This window comes from Eurosta solidaginis, chromosome 3 (genome assembly GCF_040869045.1).
Source record: "Eurosta solidaginis isolate ZX-2024a chromosome 3, ASM4086904v1, whole genome shotgun sequence".
Lineage (NCBI taxonomy): Eukaryota > Metazoa > Arthropoda > Insecta > Diptera > Tephritidae > Eurosta > Eurosta solidaginis.
The window spans coordinates 269,341,387-269,362,140 of record NC_090321.1 but is presented as its reverse complement, the minus strand read 5'-3'; the positions used below and the strand labels follow the sequence as shown (position 1 = coordinate 269,362,140).

At 34.7% G+C, this 20,754-nt stretch overlaps 6 protein-coding genes across 6 annotated transcripts in view; 3 read left to right on the top strand and 3 right to left on the bottom strand.

Moving 5' to 3' along the window:
• Positions 1–1,167: 1,167 nt before the first annotated feature.
• Positions 1,168–3,932, top strand: sub (subito). Its single transcript, XM_067776431.1, has 5 exons — positions 1,168–1,859; positions 1,919–2,508; positions 2,568–2,977; positions 3,433–3,613; positions 3,668–3,932. Exons 1-5 carry the CDS (start codon positions 1,313–1,315, stop codon positions 3,764–3,766), a joined length of 1,827 nt encoding a protein of 608 aa, XP_067632532.1. The 5' UTR covers positions 1,168–1,312; the 3' UTR covers positions 3,767–3,932.
• On the bottom strand, positions 2,472–4,931 carry LOC137245562 (protein FAM136A-like). The gene is made up of 3 exons (XM_067776433.1): positions 4,794–4,931; positions 4,577–4,741; positions 2,472–4,522 (listed from the first exon to the last, which is right to left on the bottom strand). The coding sequence occupies exons 1-3, from the start codon at positions 4,878–4,880 to the stop codon at positions 4,334–4,336; spliced, it is 441 nt and encodes a 146-aa protein (XP_067632534.1). The 5' UTR covers positions 4,881–4,931; the 3' UTR covers positions 2,472–4,333.
• A 150-nt stretch (positions 4,932–5,081) lies between these two features.
• LOC137245561 (protein FAM136A) lies at positions 5,082–5,980 on the bottom strand. The gene is made up of 3 exons (XM_067776432.1): positions 5,788–5,980; positions 5,538–5,702; positions 5,082–5,480 (listed from the first exon to the last, which is right to left on the bottom strand). The coding sequence occupies exons 1-3, from the start codon at positions 5,872–5,874 to the stop codon at positions 5,292–5,294; spliced, it is 441 nt and encodes a 146-aa protein (XP_067632533.1). The 5' UTR covers positions 5,875–5,980; the 3' UTR covers positions 5,082–5,291.
• A 5,312-nt stretch (positions 5,981–11,292) lies between these two features.
• Positions 11,293–12,213, top strand: mRpS28 (mitochondrial ribosomal protein S28). The gene is made up of 3 exons (XM_067778243.1): positions 11,293–11,743; positions 11,800–11,921; positions 12,004–12,213. The coding sequence occupies exons 1-3, from the start codon at positions 11,450–11,452 to the stop codon at positions 12,170–12,172; spliced, it is 585 nt and encodes a 194-aa protein (XP_067634344.1). The 5' UTR covers positions 11,293–11,449; the 3' UTR covers positions 12,173–12,213.
• On the bottom strand, positions 12,203–13,507 carry LOC137247157 (probable inactive tRNA-specific adenosine deaminase-like protein 3). The gene has a single exon (XM_067778242.1). It carries the CDS (start codon positions 13,421–13,423, stop codon positions 12,296–12,298), a length of 1,128 nt encoding a protein of 375 aa, XP_067634343.1. The 5' UTR covers positions 13,424–13,507; the 3' UTR covers positions 12,203–12,295.
• A 6,845-nt stretch (positions 13,508–20,352) lies between these two features.
• The window catches only part of ACC (acetyl-CoA carboxylase), a 156,103-nt gene continuing 155,701 nt past the window's right edge, over positions 20,353–20,754 (top strand). The window contains exon 1 of the mRNA XM_067776428.1: positions 20,353–20,734. Within this exon, the coding sequence (XP_067632529.1) occupies positions 20,725–20,734 (10 nt within the window). The 5' untranslated portion in view covers positions 20,353–20,724. The remainder of the gene's footprint in view (positions 20,735–20,754) is intronic.

Here is a 20,754-nt window from a genome sequence, read left to right as displayed (position 1 = left end):
ATAGTAACTACCGCGTGAGGTTTACGCAACTTGTGTGAAAGTTTGAACAAAATCGACCGACGCATCTCTTCAAACACCGGCGACCAACTAACACACATTTTAGCCTTTCGTTTTATACATATAGATTTTTATTTTTCACACTTCACTATAATATTAAAACGAAATGCAGATTTTCGTTGCTTTTGAAATTCGGCTTAAAAATAGCACATGGAACAACTAAAGACTCTCCTGAATTAAAAAAAATGTCTTAGTACCTCAAATCGCCGTCCCCCTCAGAAACCCCGGGCCCCCTCTCGCGGGCCCTGCTATACTTGATATCATTCGCTATAATATTTTTTATTGATAAGCACGTTGTTTAATTAAACACCGACCAATTACACGGAAGTATATCCGCACCACCTGAAAATGTGAGTGCCGGTGCGTAAACGTAACATTTTATTATTACGTACAAACTAATAAAAAAATTGCCAATAAAATAATATTGCGACTATAAACTGAGATATATATAACCTATCCTATATTTCAAGTTAGATCAAACTACACACGGGGTGCAAACCAAATTCAAAATCGGTTCAGTAGTTTAGGAGTCCATTGGCCTCAAACATAGTGACACTTGTTTTTTATATATTAAGATAATTTATCTATTTAATTTATAGTTTTGAACTTCGCCGGGGGTCACTTCACTTTTCAAATAAAAATGAAAATCATTGTGGATAAACCAAGTGTGATAACTTCTGCATAGACGTCAAAACTATAGCTATCTCATTCTGTATCTCTTTCTATCACCCGCTGATAGAAAAGTAAAGAATTAAATAGCGGGAAAGTAATTCACCACTGGAGTAACTTTACATGTAATTCTGCAAGTTTAATTCTCGTAACACTTTATTTTGAAACGATTCCAAAACAACTCAAACTTTTATGCTATAGGAAAAATCAACATTATAAAAGGATGTTTTTATTATCTTATTAGATTCGTTCGCGTGAGTGAAAATTCGTAAAAAGTTGAACAAACTGTTACTAACTGCAAAGAGGATAGATATATATCTATCCTCTTTGGTAAACCAAAGATGGTCTTGTTATTTCATGTTCACTTTGTAATTGTGAATGATCTAAGCAAAAAGAAGAGAAGGGAAAATCTGGTTGATATTAGTCACCCTGCGACGGGTATTCAATTTTCAAATTGAGTTAGCTGTCAAGTTTTATTTTTCCTTCCGCGCCAATACAACCAAAAAATTTTATATTTCGTTTGATTAATTTGCACTATAGTTTTTAATAACTTTTGTACAAATTTATAACGTAAAAACAAAACATAATGTCAAATTCACTATCTGAACAGAGTTCACTCGGTAGCATTTGCGAGGAGGTGCGTCCATCGTTTTTACGAGCGCGCGATCCATCTGTAGATCGTCTTTTTCGACCGCGTCCCGATCGCCAAGTGCGACTCTTCGATGAAATACAAGAGGAAGGGCACACTGAATTCAATAATGATGAAACGGATATTTCCTCATCCTTTGACGATTTATCCACGTTGCCAAGCGATACGAACAGTGATCTTTTCATAGATTCAAATGCCGCACTCGTTTATTTACGATTGAAACCTGTATCGGATATTTCAACAGCTTATACAGTTACATCTACCGGCAATGTGCTCATTGCTGGACCACCAACTGATACAACATCTACAAGTAATAACAAAAATAAAATGGAGCAGCATTATAGTTTTTCTGCGGTATTCGATAGTAGCGTACGACAGGACGAGGTATACCGCATTTGCATTGCACCACGTATTGAAAGTTCAGATAGCTTCACGGTGTTAACATATGGCACCTCGGGTTCGGGTAAAACCTTTACATTATTGGGTAATTACGAGGTGATAATTATTTATAGATGAGACAATTAAAAATAAATATTGTTACAGGCACGCCAAGTAATCCGGGTATTGTACCACGCGCTGTAGAAAATGTTTTCAAAATGAATGCTAAGAACATCTATCCCACCCCGGCTATGAAATTGGAAAAAGGAACCGTATGCATTTTAGATGATGATGCTTTAGCTCGAGAGGAGAGCTTGCGAAGTATTTTGCTGGATGCATGCACTAACTTAAATGAAGATCATGAACTACTAGCGAAAACTATAAAAACTGACCATCATTTTAAAACACTACCACAAAAAGAAGTTTCTGTATTTATTTGGATATCGTTTGTAGAAATATACAATGAATTAGTATTTGATCTATTAGCGCCACCGCAAGCGCACTCAAAAGCTAATCAGCAAATGGCACCCCAAGCGCGTAAATGTCTGAAAATTGTCATAAACGATGGTAAAGTTTTCATACAAGGTGTTACTCCGGTCTATGTGAAGTCTTCGGCTGAAACTTTAAAATTACTACATTGGGGATTGCAACACGTTTCCTATGCATCCACATCTATAAATGAAAATTCCAGTCGTTCACATTGCATATTTTTTATTGATGTAATCAAATATTATAGTTCCGGCGTAGCCGTTGATGTAAGTGAAACATAGTTAGCTTTTGCCACTGAATTCACTTGCATTTTTATTTTTTACAGACTTCATATAAATTCTGTGATCTAGCTGGTTCTGAACGTTTAACTAAAACGCGTAACGTTGGGTCACGTCTCACGGAAGCCAAGGGCATTAATACATCGCTTATGACACTTGGTCGGTGCTTGGATGTAGCTAATAATAATAAAAAATTAAAAACAAAGGGCCAAATAATACCAGTACGAGAATCCAAGCTAACTATGTTATTACAAGCAGCCTTGCTGGGTAAAGAAAAACTTACAATGATAGTAAATGTTACACCAACTGATGCATTTTATGAGGAAAATATGAATGTTTTAAGATTTTCAGCGATAGCCAAAAATATCATATTCAAAGAACCAGCTAAACCTGTAAATAAATCGCGATATTCCTTTGTAGTGGAAAAAGTAAAATCATCAGCTGAAGAAATAATATTGTAAGTATTATGAGCGATTAATTTTGTACTCCCAAGAGCAACAACAGGATATTGGCATGGAACATAATGGCTAATTTGCCGATTTGGCGTAAAGGTGAGACTCTCTAGATAGGATCAAACCAAATCATGGTATGACAGTCCTGTCAGTACTACGCAAAACTTTGAGAAGAGTTTTGTTCTTCAAAAAATTTAAGAGCAGCTAACGGTTTTGATTACCCCATAAAAAAGGGTAATAAAACATCTCAAGACACCTAAGGCAGGGTTGTAGAATACAATGGAAGCCGGAATAGGGATTGAAACCAATAAAGATTTTCACCCGCAGCTGCAGAGATTTTTATTTGTCTTTCAAACATTTATTAGTTTAAATTTCTGTGAAATAAAATGTTCCGGCTCTTGGTTTTTCGCTTCAAATTTCAATTTTACACATATGTATATTATGTATTTTTGTTTTGCAGCTTACGAAGTGAAGTTGAGCGCTTAAAGTCTGAAATGCAATATCGTCTATTGGAACAGGAAAGAGTTTTGCGTAAGGAATTGGTTGAGTCATTTGAAAAGAAATTAGCTGAAAAACAGAAAGATCATGAACAATCCTTGAAACGAGAACGACAAATGCTACAACGTATGCATGACCTAAAGGTAAAAATTTGATACTTATCATTGTCAAAATGCAAAAATTTATTTTCATTTCAGCTTGCTGCATTGAAAAGGCAATACGAAAATCAAATTGAAGACATGCGTGAACAATATGAAGATGGTGAAGGTGAAAAGAAGCGTAGAACATTAGAATAACAGTATTTTTTTTTTACCATGATGATGCATTTTTTAAATATTATTTGTATAGTTTATAAATATTTCGTTTGTTATCTTAGTTTAAATTATTATCATTCATACAAAGATCCATAAATACCATGGTTATTTTTGTAATATGCAATTAAAAATTTAATTTTTCCCACAAGTTCTAAAATGTTATAATATTTTTCGGTATAATCAAAGAAAAGATAAAAGTGCTTGCAGTGAAGCAATAGAATTTCATAAGATCGAAACATTTATGTATACCGAATGACAAATATAAGAAAAGATGTTTTCTTGTTGAAAAACTAAGAAGTTTAGTACTGACAAACCAAAGCTAAGGCTACCTTTCATTCATTCACCGAAGTACGTGTACGGCAATAGGCATGCCCTAAATTACTTCAAAATTTCGCTAAGCAATTTTAAATTTTGTGCCAATTTATACGCAATAATAGCAGTTGAAATTCTTATTTGGTACGCTATAAGAATGAATTACAAAATATATTTGTTATAACAGCTTCTTACATGAAGCAAGATCGGAAATTGCGTGTATCTTTACATAACTATCTATGCCTGCCGCATTGTATCAGGTCCCCGCTCGAGCACAGTCTTAATTGTCTTCATCATAGTTGGTATCAAACCAATATGCGTATCCACACAAGCTACAGTACAATTTTCAAATTGATACTGGTATTTGTTCATATCAACTTCTCCCGGATTAGGCGGTAACCTTTGTCGTGCTTCTTCACTGCATTTCTAGTAAAGATAAACATAAAGAACATTAAATTTTAGAATTTATACAATGCATACCATCACACAATTTTGCAAACGTCCTTGAAATTGTCCCAGTTCATGTTGTAAATAGTCTTGAGCTTTTGTAAGAGGTAGCGCGCATCCTTCAATACAATTTTGAACTGTCTCCAAAGTGCCACGTTTATCATCGCAACACTTGGAGGCACATAAATGCATTTCGGACTGTATGGAATATATAAAGTCGTTAAAATCAGAAAATGAATTGCAAACTAACCTGCATTTTGCGTAAATTACTCGAATACATTTCATTTATCATATCTGAAATGGCGCGTTCTACGCGTTTACGTTGTTGTTCTATCATTTACAAGTAAACTCTACTTTGCTATTTTTAAACAACTTGGACTAAAAAAAAATTTTTTGTGAGTTTCAATGGATTTACAACTTAAAACATACCGTATGCTAAAGATAATTTAATATGCAAAGAGCATAGAACTATTAAATTTTCGTATAAATAAATTTTCACTACAATTTTTTGACATAAATTCTAAAATGCTTTCAGTTTATTTTTCATCACACAAATAAAACACTTGTTGCTTTTTTAACAATAAAATTTAAGCGAAAACTTAAAAAACAAGAGTTGTAAAGAAACTGGACACAAAAGAGTATGTTCATTCTATTTTAGATATTTTATCATATCTGTGTACATACTAGGTATCTTAGCGCGAGTTCATAAACCAACACATTAAGCACAATTCGATTTGTTCGCACTCGCTTAAACTTGAGGTATGGATTCTGGACCTTTTGCCAATACGGATTTAATAGTCTTCATCATTGTAGGTATAAGACCGACATGTTTGTCCACACACTGTATGGCACATCGTTCAAATTGATCGGTATATTTGGCAATTTCTGATTCTGAAGGATCTGCGGACATCTTCACTTTAACATCGTCATTACATTGCTTTAAATAATAACTCTTAAAAATTCCGTTAAAAAGTTAGTTATAACATGATCTCACCATAACACAGCGTTGTAGCCGTCCTTGGAATTCGCCCAACTCGTGTTGCACATAATTTTGTGCACGAGTCAATGGCGCCGAACATCTGTCCACACACCGTTGTACTGAATCAAGACTGGCATTCTCATCCTGACAGCATTTGGCCGCACACAAGTGCATATCTGTCTATAATGTTGCATCAAAACGGGCGTTTAGATAAAAAAATAATATGAATGACCATCTAATTGGAATAACTTTTATTCTCACTTACCTGCATTTTGCGTAAATGCGTCTTATCCATATCATTCACCATATCTGTAACGGCACGTTCGATGCGTTGTCTTTGTGCTTCTATCATATTTGCAATTTATTTACTTAATCTTACAAAATTACACAATAACAGCGGGTATTTACTAGAACTTAAGCCAGGACCTGGGAGGAAAAATAACGTGCCGATTACAACAGCTGATAAAGCGAAGAAACGGCTGTCAAAAAACTGACGTGAGTCAGCTGTTTACATTGATGTAGTGCTGTTAAACGCAGGAAACTGAGCCCCTGGCAAAGTTGACATAGTAATAACCATAATTTTGTTCAAGGCCAATTAATGGTTACTTATAACCATAAAACCATAACCACATAAAACAGCTGATCGATCCTACCTTATGGAAATCAATGTAATCGATTAATGGTACCATACCATAACGCTAACGTCATAACCATACCTTAGCCAACCAATTGGTTTTTAGTTTCTCGCCATATCCATAAACTAAAAATATCTGAGTTGGTGAATTTGAAAACTTTTTGTAGATTTTATTCATTGTTTTGGATAAGTTATGACTAAGAGACTTATTTTTTGTGGAATATGTTTGTCATTTTTTGCGTTTTCTTCATTTTTATGAAATTTTAACGATTTTTAGGTTAAGGCACCCTTAATCAATCACATTGGAAATGGTTACGGATATGGGTATGGTTACTACTGTGGTGTTAGGGTTAAGGAAGTTTAATTAGCTCTTAAGGAAGTTTAATTGGCCCTTTATCCATGTCTATTGGCATCAGTTATTGGTGTCTTAACTTTAAAAATTTTGTAATTTCATAAAAAAGGGCAACTTTTACAAGACGGTACACCATCTAACGCGATTGGACCTCCGTGTTTAGAATCCGAGAGCGAAAATTAAATTTTTATTTCTGTAAAAAGGTATAAGCTAAATCCGTTAAAATTTTCATTAGGTTGTTATGTATCAGGCCCCACATTTCGGATTTTCTTCGGGTCATTTTATGGTTTTTTGTAAATATCTTTCGAAAGAAAAAAATTTTAATTTCCGCTTTCGGATTGTAAAAACAGAGATCAAAACGCATCTTTGGTACCACCTTTGTTAATTTTAATAAAAATTAGGAGGTGCAACGTCTTATAAAACGTTACCAAAAAAAAAATATAAATTAATAAGACATTCAGTCAAAACGTATCCAAGGCAAAGAAAGAAATATCCAAATGGTAAGTAAATTCACCAACTAAAATATTTATAGGCTATGAAATTGTGGAAACCCAAAAACCAATCTTTTGGGTATGGTATGTTTATGGCTAGGGCGTTATGGTATAGCATCATTGAGTACTTACATTGGTTGGTTGAATCAGCTGTTTTTTGTGGATATGAATATGGAAAGTTTGCCGGGCTCTTTTAAAGAAGGTGCAGAAGTGGTAAATCTTTTGTAGCATTTTTTTTTATTTCTAGGCACATTAGCATATTAGCATGGGTAAAAATTAACAACAAGGGTGGATTACTAATACAAGTCTAAAAATTATGCATCAACCAAAAGACAATATTTTTGCCCGGCATTTTCAGCCATCAGATGGGCTTATAAAAATTACCCTGGCCGGTCCACCAATGGTGTGGGATCGAAATTAAGTCCGTTCAAAATACCTTTGTTAACAAACGTCAAATATCTCCTTACAGGGTTATAATCTTTCTTTTCCCCCTATGAGTATTCTTGCCGAATTCAAGACGCAACTTTTGACACCCATACCGATATATTTGGACGCGTATTAGTAGTCGACTGCTGTTGTGGACTTTTACTCAAATAGCGTATCAAACTTGTGTGACTAGTGCACTATTCCATTTGACACCTCTCTAGAAGGATTCAAGGGGTTGTGTAGCGCAATATATAACTTCTCCAACCCAATTTTCAACCTCACCTTCGAGCGGCGAATCCCGTTTCACTAACAGACGAGGCTGTGGCGACCCCAATCTCCTTATGGAACTTGGTGGTGGGGTTTGGGAGGGATGGCCTGAAGCTTTACCTTAATGGTGCTTTGTTACCGTAACGTACCGGATCCGTATCCTGCAAAAGACCATCACATCGATAATTCTCTCCTAAGCCTTCGGGGAGTAACGTTATCGCTACAACAACAACAACAACACCTCTCCAGATATATATTGGCCATGATGGAATTATAGAAGGTGACGCATTGCGCATGTACACATTAGTTCAGCTGTTTTTTATGAGCAATTTTTACGTCATTTTCCTTTAGCTCTTGTCTTTTTCTCTCTTTCTTTCATTCGCTGAAGCAGTCAAGTGTGACGTAGATGCGCAGAACGAAGCAATTTTGAACTCGTGAATGCACAATCTTCTGTTCCTGATTTGTGTGTATTGGCAGTTGTTGTTATTTTTATAGCGATAAGAGCACTATCCGAAGATTTTGGAAAGTTTTATCGATTATAACCCCTTGGGGGATTTTTATTGGTCTTCCGTTCTAGATTTTTCCCTTTTTCCCCAATTCTGCATTAAAACAGTATGGGACCACAAATCACACACAGAAGATTGCACATTCACGAGTTCAAAATTGCTTCGTTCTGCGCATCTACGTCACACTTGACTGCTTGAGGGAATGAAAGAAAGAGAGAAGAAAACAAGAGCTAAAGGAAAATGACGTAAAAACTGCCCATAAAAAACAGCTGATCTTTTGGTTACATGCGCAATGCGCAATCTTATGTGTGTGATTTTTGGTATGGGACATTTTGCTTAGTTACAACCAAAAATCACACACAGAAGATTGCGCATTCACGAGTTCAAAATTGCTTCGTCCACACTTGACTGCTTGAGCGAATGAAAGAAAGAGAGAAAAAACAAGAGCTAAAAGAAAATGACGTAAAAATTGCCCATAAAAACAGCTGATTTTTTGTTTACATGCGCAATGCGCAATCTTGTATGGGTGATTTGTGGTTACTACCCCAACAGATGGTTATTGTTGTCAATTTTATATTTGACATACCACATCTTAACCTAAAATTGTACATTTCTCTTATGTATGCCCTTGCAAACGAATTAACCCCACAAGAGCGAGCCATATGGTTCACTGCCAAAGAGCTTATCAAAATGTTTCCTAACAACGATCCCTTTACTGCATCTACAACTTCAAATACAAATGTAAATTCAAATTACTCAAAAATATACAGGCAATTCCAAGAAATTTTTGACTGTCTTGATACGATTGACCATTTTCGCAAGACTACCAACATAAAAGTCATTGGAAAAACTACACCTGGCAACAAAGAGTCAATAGCGCCGGAAACTGTGAAAACTCATTATGCAGCTCTTCTGGAAAATTATCTCAGGGACTACTTTCATATTATGTACATAGATACTTCATTTTCTGACCAAAATACTGTATGTGGCATTTACAATTAGCCGATAAAACTGAACACTCATTCCACATTCCTTTCAAGGCTTCCTATGTTTTTGGTGAACTCCTTGCCATTGAGGAAGCAATTGAAATTGCAACAACTAAGGAATGTAGAAAAGTAGCCATTTCTACTGGCAGCCTAGGAGCCTGCAACCTTAAAAAAAAAAATATAGCACAACCAATAGTATTGTAAACAGAATCAGGAAAAAGGTAGTTAATAGGAACATCGTTGTTGGCATAATTTGGACTCCTAGCCATAAAGGTATTCCCGGTAATGAAAAAGCTGATGAAATTGCTAAAAAAGCTACTGTAAACTCCATCAGCAAGAGCTGCAAACTCACTCTCAATGAAGCCGCCCGACAAATTAAAAATGACATTTATGCCAATGGTATAATGAATTCCGTATCTATTCTAATAATCATCCCAACTTTCATGCCTCAATATTTCCATACCGCAGAAATAACAACTGATTCAAAAGACTCCCACTGCCACCTGCTAATATTAAAAGATTAAATAGGATTTTAACTGAGCATACGTATTATAAAGCGTATCTTTACAAAATAAAATCTTATAATACAAACCGCTGTATGTGCGGTCAAATTGATGATTATGAGCATCAAACCTTTCACTGTAGAGGGCTCATATATACTCGCAACAATTTCTCTTTGTTTTTAAATCACAATACCTTTGAAGAAATTTTCAAAGATAATAATATAGCCAAGATTACTCAACTATCTAATTTTTTACAAAAAGCCAACGTGAAATTTTAAAGAAAAAAATTCATAAAAATAATTTATTGTCAACGTATCAAATTTTTATGTTATGGGTATCAAACCTAAACCACTAAGCCCAAGCCTATGTAAATACCCCAGTGGGTTAGGGGGTCAGAATATTCCCGCGGTAGGTATGCCTGTCGTAAGAGGCGACTAAAATAGCAGATTCAAGGGGCTGTGTAGCGCAACCCTTCAGGTTGCCAGCGCAATATATAGCTTCTCCAAACCTAATTGTCAACCTCACCTATCCGCGGCGAATCCTGCTTCACTAACAGACGAGGCTCTGGCGACCCCAAGCTCCTCATGGAACTTGGGAGTGGGGAGGGAGGGAATGGCCTGAAGGTTTAATGTGGCCACATAAATCGTTCCCGAAATGATCGGGCTAGCACCTTAATGGTGCTGTGGTACCAGAGCGTACCGGATCTGTATCCGGCAAAGGACCATTACATCGGGGAGCAACCTTATCGCTACAAAAAAACAACAACAACAGCCTATGTAATCCACTCATATTTGCAAAATCAAATTACGTTGCTGCTACGTAGTCTTTTTAAACAAAATATCCAACTGCAATGGAGAAAAAAGCAAAATAAAAAACTCTCAATACATAAAACCAATTTCCTTGGTTTGACTTTTAATAAATGACCACATCAAAGGCTTTTAAAAACACACAAAAATTACAAAATTGGTAACCAATTCAATTTGGTCTCGTTTAACAACAAAAAGAATACAATGGCAACATCACACACGTCGTTGGCGTGTATAATCATATAGTGGTGGGTAATGACACTATTTTTTGAGTGTTAACACAGTAGCACAGGCACACTTTGCAGTGTTAACACATTGTGCTGACGCAATTGTGTTATAACTGATTATCGAAAGTCGATATGAGTGTTGGCACAATATCAGAGCACAGTACTGTGTTACTTACCTCTAACGCCACGTTTGACGCCATTTATAAAAGTAAATCATGGCAACATTTATCTTCTTTCATACTCCCATGTTAAGGGAATCTACGTTATATAACCACAACTTTTGTTTAAATAGAACATTTTCAACTTAGAGTATACATTTTGTGCCCACATCTTTTAAACGTAATACACAGGCAAGATTATGAGTACAATCTACACACAAGCACAATGGACTATGTATGTATGAATGTGCACTTACGATCTGAGTGTCATACTCTGTGCTATAGAAACAGTCAGCTTTGTGCCATCGAGTGTGCCACTGTGTTATAAATTAATCGATAAGTGTACGTGTGCGTGCCGCACATTACTGAGTGTTAACACAATAACACAGCAGGGTGCTGTGTTACTCAGCCTTATAATCATAACCACAGCTGTTGACAACTCAACAATCAATTACCTTAATATTTTCGGAATATAACCTGGTTTATGAGGATCTAAGAATCCCTACCACAGAAATAAAACCTCAAAAAAAAAACTTACATTTCGCTTAATTCTTAATTTTCTACAAATAAAATGTCTTTGTTGTATAAAATAACCAAGTTTTCTGCTATTCGTAAATTACAATCTAGTATTTTTCCCCGGCTTGGATGTGTATTTCAAATTCATGGGGAGCGACCATTCTCTACAAATAAGATTACAGAGGAAGACGAACCATCAAATGCTACTTCAGACGCGAATATTCCAATTGCAAAGAGTGGCTTTGCGTTAGCTTTCGATAAACACTCAGAAGCAGTTACTAATAAACCGAAAGAAGAAATAACTGAAGAAACATTTGCATCGTTGTTAAGGAATTCAAAATTAATTGATGTAAGTGCTCAATATGCGCTGCTTATTCGTAATTCTACAAAACCCATTACTTACAGCTAGGCGACCCTGAAGACAAAGTTGTAAGTGGAAAGATATTTCATGTAGTTGGTGATGATTTATATATAGATTTTGGTTGGAAGTTTCATTGTGTATGCTCGCGTCCAGCACGAGATAGCAAGTAAGTTCAATTGTTTCAAAAGCAATATTGAACTAGTTCGGGCACTTGAGTTGTATAAATTATTTATTTCTTTTTTTTACAGTGATTATGTTCGAGGTGCACGCGTACGTCTACGCATAAAAGATTTAGAATTGTCAACAAAATTTTTGGGATCCGAAAAGGATTTAACGATTTTAGAAGCTGATTGCCAATTGCTTGGTCTTATATCATCGCCCACAAGACAAGGTGCAAAAGTAGCTATTACTAATTAAAGATATGAATGAATTTTCATTTAAACATAGTTTATAGAAAATTTTTTTATTTAAGAGTGCTGCAAGTTAACTATAAAAAGATCATCTTAAATTGTCATTTGTTATTTACACATATATGCGTGATCAGCTAGATTTTTCACATCTCGGATCTGATTTTGTGCATTCAAAAACTTCATAATGATGATTTAACTTCTTGAGAGCATGTAGCTTCAAACGACTTACTAGAGCGCCATTGGTTGAGCGTTTTTCAAAATAAATTCTTCTGGCTCTACTATGTATCAGTGACATTCCGCACATAAGACATGGTTCTTGTGTAAAATACAAATCATAACCAGTACATAAATATGGACCATACTTTTCTAAATTATCAACATTGGCTTGTGTTACGTGTTCAGCTATTACTTTCGATTTAGGTCTTATGGGTTCGGCTCCGATTTCCATATCTTTGAAGCGTTTATCAGCTTGCATAAATTCCAAATAACGTCTAGGAACTCCGTTTATAATGGAATTTACTTTGTTGAATTTATCATCGTCTGAGGCAAATTGGAACTCATGCTCAAACTCTTTTTGCCAAGCGCCACCAACTTGCGTACGCGCTACAAAATCAACTAATACCATTGCACAGTGCATGATTGGATTGATTGTAGTGCTGCTAGCTGCCAAAGCAATAACAGCGTTAGTACGCGGATCTATACAAAGACCACATGGTTTAGAAGCTTCTAATTCATTTGAAATTGTAGATAACAAGAACATTACTTTTGTATGAAATGCACGTTCCGTCTCGCTAAATATGTCGCCGCTTTGAAGGGCTTCCATATATTTATCAGGATGAAATTTGCAAGGCCAACGGTGTTGTGCCAATTCATACTGCCAACGTAGCACAGTCGGTTGAGCGATAACATCATGCTGACTTAAATTTTTACATAAGAGCTCAATGATTTCTTTACTTATTCCTACCGATTCTAAGTATTGATTTATTGTTTGCTCATTAATGTCACTTAGCCTACACAATATAATATCCTGCTGTCTCACACGTTTCAAATGCTGCAGATTCATTTGCTCCATAGGTAAAAGTTTGCTCAATTCTTGCATTACACTCGATATTTGACGCTTGTTTTCTAGTCGACTGAAATAAACCCTAACCAGTGGAGGTTCCTTTGCGTGTTCATCTCTTAAAATGGCATAAGCGTACCAATGTAGGTCGTCATTTAACCGCAATCGTTTCGCAGCTGAACATGCATCAGTTGCCATATTGATAATTAAGTAGAATAAAAATTATTTCTTTTTATCGAATTTGTAAACAAATATGACCCGCTGATTGCAATGACTGGAACAACAATTGCTAGATTAAATTACTAAAGGCCGAGGCACAATGAAATTTGTCCTATAGATACGTTTAAAAGCCCCGTCACATAAGCAGTTTTTCCTATATAGAGGTTTTTAACTCAATCTTATGCAATATGAGTAGATTGCAGGTATTTTTATGGAGAACGGTAGATTAAACGACACTGGCGCCATCTGGCTGGAAAAAGTAGGCAACTTGTAACTTTTGTTGCAAGCAAAGCATAAGAAGAATTTGACATTTGCTTTGGCTAAGGGTGCCGGCACATTATGCAAGTGAAATTATTTTTCCCACTCGTTGATAACTTTCCTAACAGTTTTTGAAATTAAAAACTGCAATACTTATAAAATCGAAAAATTGTATATGAATGGATAAGGCGAAATAAACTTTAATTGCCAAGTCTGAAGTTCCTTCATATTTATAAACGCTACGGCTTGGTTGATTGTGCCGATTTTATACGAATGCATAAGCTTCTATATTTATTTAGAACATATATTCCACTTCGGTTTGTAACGTCGTCGCGTCATGTTCGGTTTTCCCCACAACTCAACCGCGTGCTAAAAAAAGGGACGCTATTCATGCGATTGAGAATAAAATGGAGGATAAAACGGGAATCGAAATGGCAAAAATTAAATTAAAAATTATCGTACTTGGAGTAAACCATTAAATCAGAATATTTCTAAACATGATTTCGTCGCGAAGAAAAATACGCAAATTGTGTAAAAATATTCAAGTGCTATCGGGCGACCTCCTGGGAAGTGCTAATATATATGTATAAAACCTTCGTTTTTTACGCTTTTCAGTGGCAAACACGGACAATTGCTATCGGGCAAATATCCGATATAATAAATTCAATCATTATTATAATGTTAAAATAATAAATTTAAACCTACATAAAATTATCTTTTTATGTACATTCATACTGATTTGGAAAATACATAATGTCACCGAGGACAAACGGAACATATAACTGTATAGAAAAAAACCCAACAAATGTACAGTCATGTACATATAATCAATCCACATAAACGTTTTATAAAACCAATTACGACGAAAAGTTTCCTACTAAAATAAAACAACTTAAAACTGAAGATTGGAATTACCAAAGGTTGGACTAGTTGCGAGGATACATATGTGCGTTACAACCAAAAAGTTACATAATATCAAATTTGACTATAAATCTTGAAAAATATGAAATACCAATAATATATTATGCCACAGAAGACAAACGGAACAATTAAAGGGGCAGTTAATGCCCTGCTATAGTCATCATATAGAGCTACACAATCTATTAAAAACTAATCAAATTGAATATAACCTGGCGTGCTGCCATCTAATATACCAACCCAATGGAATGTAACCTGGTGTGGTGCCATTCAAAAACCGACCAAATTGAATATAACCTGGCGTGTTGCCATCTAAAATACAAACTCAATTGAATATAACCTGGCGTGGCGCCATTTTAAAACCAATAATACTTGAAAATACGAACAATTACAAGAATGAATACCAAACAGCAAGCTGCTACACATGGTTCTGGCCGCTATGGTATTAGAACATCTGCTAATGTTCGTCTATGATCTAATAGTTGGCTCTCTTGATTTCCCAGTTCTCTTAGCGAAGGTGTCATTTAATGTACCTAATCGGAGTCTTCGAACATTTTTTCCATTTTACATGAGTGCTTGCAGGGCTAATTATTGTAATTTTGACCAAATTTTTCGGGTACTAAATGAATTTAATAGACTCTCACGGAGGTTTTTTTATTGATTTTTCTTTGTCGAGAAGCATCTTCAAGTCAACTTTGCAAGAGTTCCTATAATCTACTTGCATTATCTTCTTATTTTTTGTTTTCGCTAGTCATGTTACTTATGTACGTTATTCGTTGTGGTTTTCAGTTGATTATTTGTTTAAGTATTTATTTGCTTTTGTATTCTGGTCTGTAAAATTGTTTAATCATAGACTGAATAAATTATACATACATACATACATACCATTGTCTAATACACAATTGTATGTATGTATTTATGTATAATTTATTCAGTCTATGATTAAACAATTTTACAGACCAGAATACAAAAGCAAATAAATACTTACATTACATATAAACTTTTTTACAACAATCAAAAGAAATAACCACCTGAGATTTAACCTGGCTTTATGGATTAACGTCCGTGCCATTAAACCTAACAAAAAAAAAAAAAAAACAAAATAGAACATTTATTTATTTATTTAAATATTTTCCTAGCACAACAATTTCGAAAATTATTTTACAGTGCTAGTCAGGAATTGTAAATAGTTAAATTTAAAATTAATTAATAAGACAATAGAATTAGCAACAAGTATTGAACAATACAACAATAATATTAGTAAAGATAAAAATAATACTTTTACAAATATGATTATTAGACAATAGAAGGAAAATAAAAAAGGAAACAAGGTATTTGTTTAACCGGCTTTAGGTCCAATTTTAAGTATTAAAACACCAAAAATTGTTTTTTCTTTAGTTTACCAATATATTTCGGTTACACACGGTAACCGTCTTCAGGACTTTGAACTATAAACAAATTACAGAAACATAAAATAAAAATACAATTGACATAAAAAATTGAACAAACATGAACATTTCTCTACATACATTATTTTACACGTCTTCGCTGTTTAACGTGGAGCTAGTCACTGTCCGCAAATTGTTTATCAAGAATTTGTAGTAGCTCGCGCAGTTATCAATGTCCGTTTTGTAATTCATTCGTATGTTAGTCGGTGTGTTTAAAATATGAAGTACTTCTAAAGTCAATCTTTTATTATATTGTTTCTCTTCCTGAAGTATTGTTGTTTGGTTAAAGTTCGGAGAGTGGTTTTTCGTCGTACAGTGTGTCATAAGTGCTGTTTTTTGGTGAGTTGCTTCGTGGCAATGTTTAAAATCTGATTTATGTTGGGCTAGTCGAGTTTTTAATTTAGCTTTGGTTGTGCCCACATATATATTATTGCATGATTCCATGTCATTTCCATTACATGGTATTTTATATATCACATTGCTTCTATCCGCCTGAGGTACCTTAGATTTTGTTCTGTTGAATAAATTTTTTAATGTGTTAATTGGCTTGTGCGCTATTCTAACTTTTTCTTTATTATAACAATTCGAGTTTGCTAAGCGCTCTGATAAATTTGGTACATAACATAATGACTTGAAAATTTCAGGTTTTTGTGATTCCCGTTGACTAGCTTGTGATGTACATCTTTTAATTAGGGTATTTGTAATATTTTCAGGAAAATCTTGACTTTTTAATAATACTTTTGCTTCTTCTTTGATCTCTTCGTGGTAAGCGTCATCTGATATATTTAGCATACGTCGTATACAGCCCATTGCTGTATTTATTATCATCGTCTTTGGGTGTTTCGAATGAAAGTTAATGATTCGTCCTGTAGATGTGGGTTTCTTATACCACTTTAACTTCAATTGGTTGCCTCGTCGAATAATAATTGAGTCAAGATATGGCAATTTTCCGTCGTCTTCGAGTTCCGTTGTGAACTTTATATGTTTGTTATAGGAATTTAATGCGTCAAGTGTGTTTTGTACCTCATCTTCATTTATTATGGCGAATAGGTCGTCCACGTACTTCGTGACTAATCTTGGTACTCTTGTTAACTTTTTCATTGTATTCTCCAACAACTCTTCCATCACGATATCTGCAATCACTGGTGAGGTCGGTGATCCCATTGGCAACCCTTTCAGCTGGGTGTAAATTTTATCATTAAATTTGAAATATCGATTATCTTCAATGCAAAACTTTAACATTTCTATAACCATTTTCTTTGGTAGTTTCGTCCATTTTCTTATTATGATGTCAAGTGCTAGTTGGGTTGGTATACAAGGAAATAAGATGACGAGATAATACAATTACATTGGCAAGAATACCAAAATAGTTTCGGCTTACAAATCAATGTAAAAAGTGGTTAGCTCATTTTTAAAGTGCCGAGCATTTCCTATTTGCCTAAGTCTTGCGGAACTGAAAAACTGTTTAAAGCTGCTGTTCCAAAAAATACCCCTTCTCAAATATGATTGAAGTGTGTTCTATTACAGTATCTGCATCAAAAACGCTCGGCTGTATATTTCATTAGTTAACCAATAACGATTCTGGGTATTCACATCGCAAGAACTGAAAAATGCCATACACAAAAATGCTCAAGAAAAGCTTTACTTGTCAAATAGATCCCACCTCTCGAGAAACCGATGAAATAAAAAGATTACAAAAGTTCGCGCTTAAATTTGAATTTGACATTTTGTTTCAATTTTTTATAAAAATTTGTTTTATTATTCGAAAATTTTAAAAATCATTGTAAAATATTATATTAATTAAAATTATGAAAACTTTTGTTCAAAATCAACAAAAAGTTTACAAAAATAAGAATTTGAGAACAGAAAAACAGAGAACAGAAGAACAAAGTAAGTCACCTAACACAAGAAACTCCGTGCCCGTCCGCTTTACTTGTCACCTCCTCTTTTTCAAGTAAGTAGTTCCAGCAGCAAAAATATTTGTGTGTAAATAATGACTTTTAATGTACTTGTCTGCGGTCGTACTCAACTCATTTTTTAAACCACAATAGCTTTGAAATGGTGGATGGGGTTAATAATTCTGAGCCAATTTCAAATAGTTAGTACTCGTTAGTTATTATAATTTTTGAAAAAAGTTTGACAGTTGCAAGGTTGTGATTTCAATAAAATAGTTGGATCGTGAAACCAAAGAGAATAAATTATAATAAGACCACCAGTCTGCTACGAGTGGCGAGTAACTCGCTGGAAATTAAAAAAAAAAATTGATGCCTAATTTTTTCCATGAGGGACATTTTCAATTGTCTCGCATTTATCCTTATGCAAATGTGATTTTTGGAAAGAGAATTAATTAATTAATTAAATACAGTCGGGGAAAATAAACACAAATACCCCACGAAAAGGTATAAAGACATGTATGCACATCTCGCCCAGAAAAAAACCTGCGATTACCCTAACCAGAAACATCATGCAAAGTAACGAGTGACGTCTCTTATTATATTTATCCCCTTAGGTGAAACGTTATACGGTCCCAGATATAAGGCTAGCTACGTTTTTCTTTCAACAGCTTGTTAAATATAAATTTTCCAAAATTTGTTGCTAAATTCCAATTATTGTTAACCTTTTATGGAATGCTCAAAAAATAGTAAAAGCAATATGTATACATAGACAAACCAAATCGTTTGATAGAATAGAACGCATTCAAGCTATTTCAACACACGTGTTTAATTTTGCCGACCGATCAAAATCGATGCTACATTTACACAGCACCAAATGCGACATTTTGGACGAAAATTTTCAAATGAGACGCATTTTCTTATCAAATCGCATATCTGACTGACTTATTTAATCACATATATACTGCGGTTGAGTCTTGCAGGGAAGGTTAAGAAATATGCGAATGAGGCTAACGCCCCTATTATGAATTTTCATACGATAGACGATAAACGCTTGTTAGCGTATCGTAAAGAATCAGCTTTCATATTGCGATTTCCACACGCCCGATAGATGTACTATTGTGAATGACAGCAGAGTTTTGTTTACAAATTTTTGTGAATCTATACGAAACAGATAGCAAAACAAAACGTATATACTAACAATTCAATTGTTTTGTACGTAAAATTGGCAAAAGTTTTTAAAACTTGTAATAATAAAATATTTTCTGCAACCTCTGTTGCGTTTTTTATAAACTCAAATGAACAAATTGACGAAACTTGCATAGAGGTCATAGAAAGAAGAAAATTGAAAAATGCTTCCATTCTTCTTGAAATGAACTCTACACTGTAAATACTTGACATACTAAAAGTAAAAAAAAAAGTTGAATAAAAAAAATAGATTTCAGAGTAGGTATGTCTTAACAGAAGTAGAAGGCAGTTTGCGCGCCCGCAAAAATAGGTCATCCATCCCAAATATTTTGAAGGTTTGAGCCACTTTAAGGTTTCTTGCCCAGGGTGTTGCAACAGAGTGTTGAGGCTTTAGTTGGATTCTTTGGATTTTTTAATAATTTTATATTTACTTTTATTTAAATAGCTCCCAACGTATCGTGCAAAAATTTATTAACGATAGCTAGCGTAAAAAATTGAACAGCTTGTGCGGTAGTTAGCGTATAGCCGGAGTCATTGGTGCCGTATGTCGTATCGCTGTATCCGTATCCCTAACGTAAACCCAATTGGTTGGCTACGATACGGTTACGACCTTAGCGGCACCAATAATCGATTGCATTGACTCTCATAAGGTTGGTCGAATCAGCTGTTAAAAGGTTACCGATACGGTTACCGATAAAGCACCAATGTCTCCAGCTTATGGCAATACCACGATAAACGCTAACGATCGGATTTCACACCCTAGAATTTATTTCATAATACGGTACAACAGATTGCAAGCGTTTACCGTGCATCGTATAAGTTCATAATAGGGGTGTAATGCACACCCTTTCAAATAACTCATTTGGAAGTTTGCATTTGAAGCCAATGTAACGCATTTCATGTACCCGAGCTTTCTTAATACCTTTTTGAATTGGGAGCAAAAATAAACGCATTGCAACAAGAAAGAACACTGGTCGCCATCGAACAAAACAAACAAACCCAAAATCAGCCGATCAAGCAAAATGTTGCCACTCTTTATACCTGAATTTAAATTTTTTCGTTTTTGAATTAAAATCAAATCACTAATTTAACAGAGCAAAGCTCCTACACACTAATTAACAAGTATAAAGAGTATGTAGGCAAACAATTAATCGATGCCTTAAATAGTCAAGAGAATGAAATGGGAAAAGAATTTGGCATTTGATATTATCGGCAGTGGCAGCATTGTCCACCTTGCGATAAAAAGTTGCATTTAGTGAAAATGACAGATTGAGTGCAAATAAATAAGAAAAATCAAGCAAGTTTAACATAAATCAAACAATAATTAATATAAAATACTTTTTTAACTAAAGCGGAGTGTATAAAATCATACGATAGTCATAGAAAAAAAAGCTAAAACTTATATTGGTCACAATAGCAAAGCGCAGTGCATCCGCCCGTTTTTGTAATCGCAGACCATTTAGCAGTGCACCTTATTTTGTTAAAAGTGGGCTTTGTAACCGGACAAACAGTTATATACTCATTAAAACGTGTGCTAAACTTAAGTTGTTATAACGGTGACGTAGACAATAGCAAAATGGAAATCGGTGAGTAAAAACGCGTCTTT

Excerpts from the sequence above, each read along its gene's own strand:
- sub (XM_067776431.1), top strand. The coding sequence starts at position 1,313 with ATGTCAAATTCACTATCTGAACAGAGTTCACTCGGTAGCATTTGCGAG. Across the intron at positions 1,860-1,918 it reads TAAAACCTTTACATTATTGG|GCACGCCAAGTAATCCGGGT; the intron begins GTAATTACGAGG and ends ATATTGTTACAG. Across the intron at positions 3,614-3,667 it reads AACGTATGCATGACCTAAAG|CTTGCTGCATTGAAAAGGCA; the intron begins GTAAAAATTTGA and ends TTTTCATTTCAG.
- LOC137245562 (XM_067776433.1), bottom strand. The coding sequence starts at position 4,880 with ATGATAGAACAACAACGTAAACGCGTAGAACGCGCCATTTCAGATATG. Across the intron at positions 4,742-4,793 it reads GTAATTTACGCAAAATGCAG|TCCGAAATGCATTTATGTGC; the intron begins GTTAGTTTGCAA and ends TATTCCATACAG. Across the intron at positions 4,523-4,576 it reads GTTTGCAAAATTGTGTGATG|AAATGCAGTGAAGAAGCACG; the intron begins GTATGCATTGTA and ends TATCTTTACTAG.
- LOC137245561 (XM_067776432.1), bottom strand. The coding sequence starts at position 5,874 with ATGATAGAAGCACAAAGACAACGCATCGAACGTGCCGTTACAGATATG. Across the intron at positions 5,703-5,787 it reads CGCATTTACGCAAAATGCAG|ACAGATATGCACTTGTGTGC; the intron begins GTAAGTGAGAAT and ends GCAACATTATAG. Across the intron at positions 5,481-5,537 it reads GGCTACAACGCTGTGTTATG|CAATGTAATGACGATGTTAA; the intron begins GTGAGATCATGT and ends TATTATTTAAAG.
- mRpS28 (XM_067778243.1), top strand. The coding sequence starts at position 11,450 with ATGTCTTTGTTGTATAAAATAACCAAGTTTTCTGCTATTCGTAAATTA. Across the intron at positions 11,744-11,799 it reads GGAATTCAAAATTAATTGAT|CTAGGCGACCCTGAAGACAA; the intron begins GTAAGTGCTCAA and ends CATTACTTACAG. Across the intron at positions 11,922-12,003 it reads CGTCCAGCACGAGATAGCAA|TGATTATGTTCGAGGTGCAC; the intron begins GTAAGTTCAATT and ends TTTTTTTTACAG.
- LOC137247157 (XM_067778242.1), bottom strand. The coding sequence starts at position 13,423 with ATGGCAACTGATGCATGTTCAGCTGCGAAACGATTGCGGTTAAATGAC.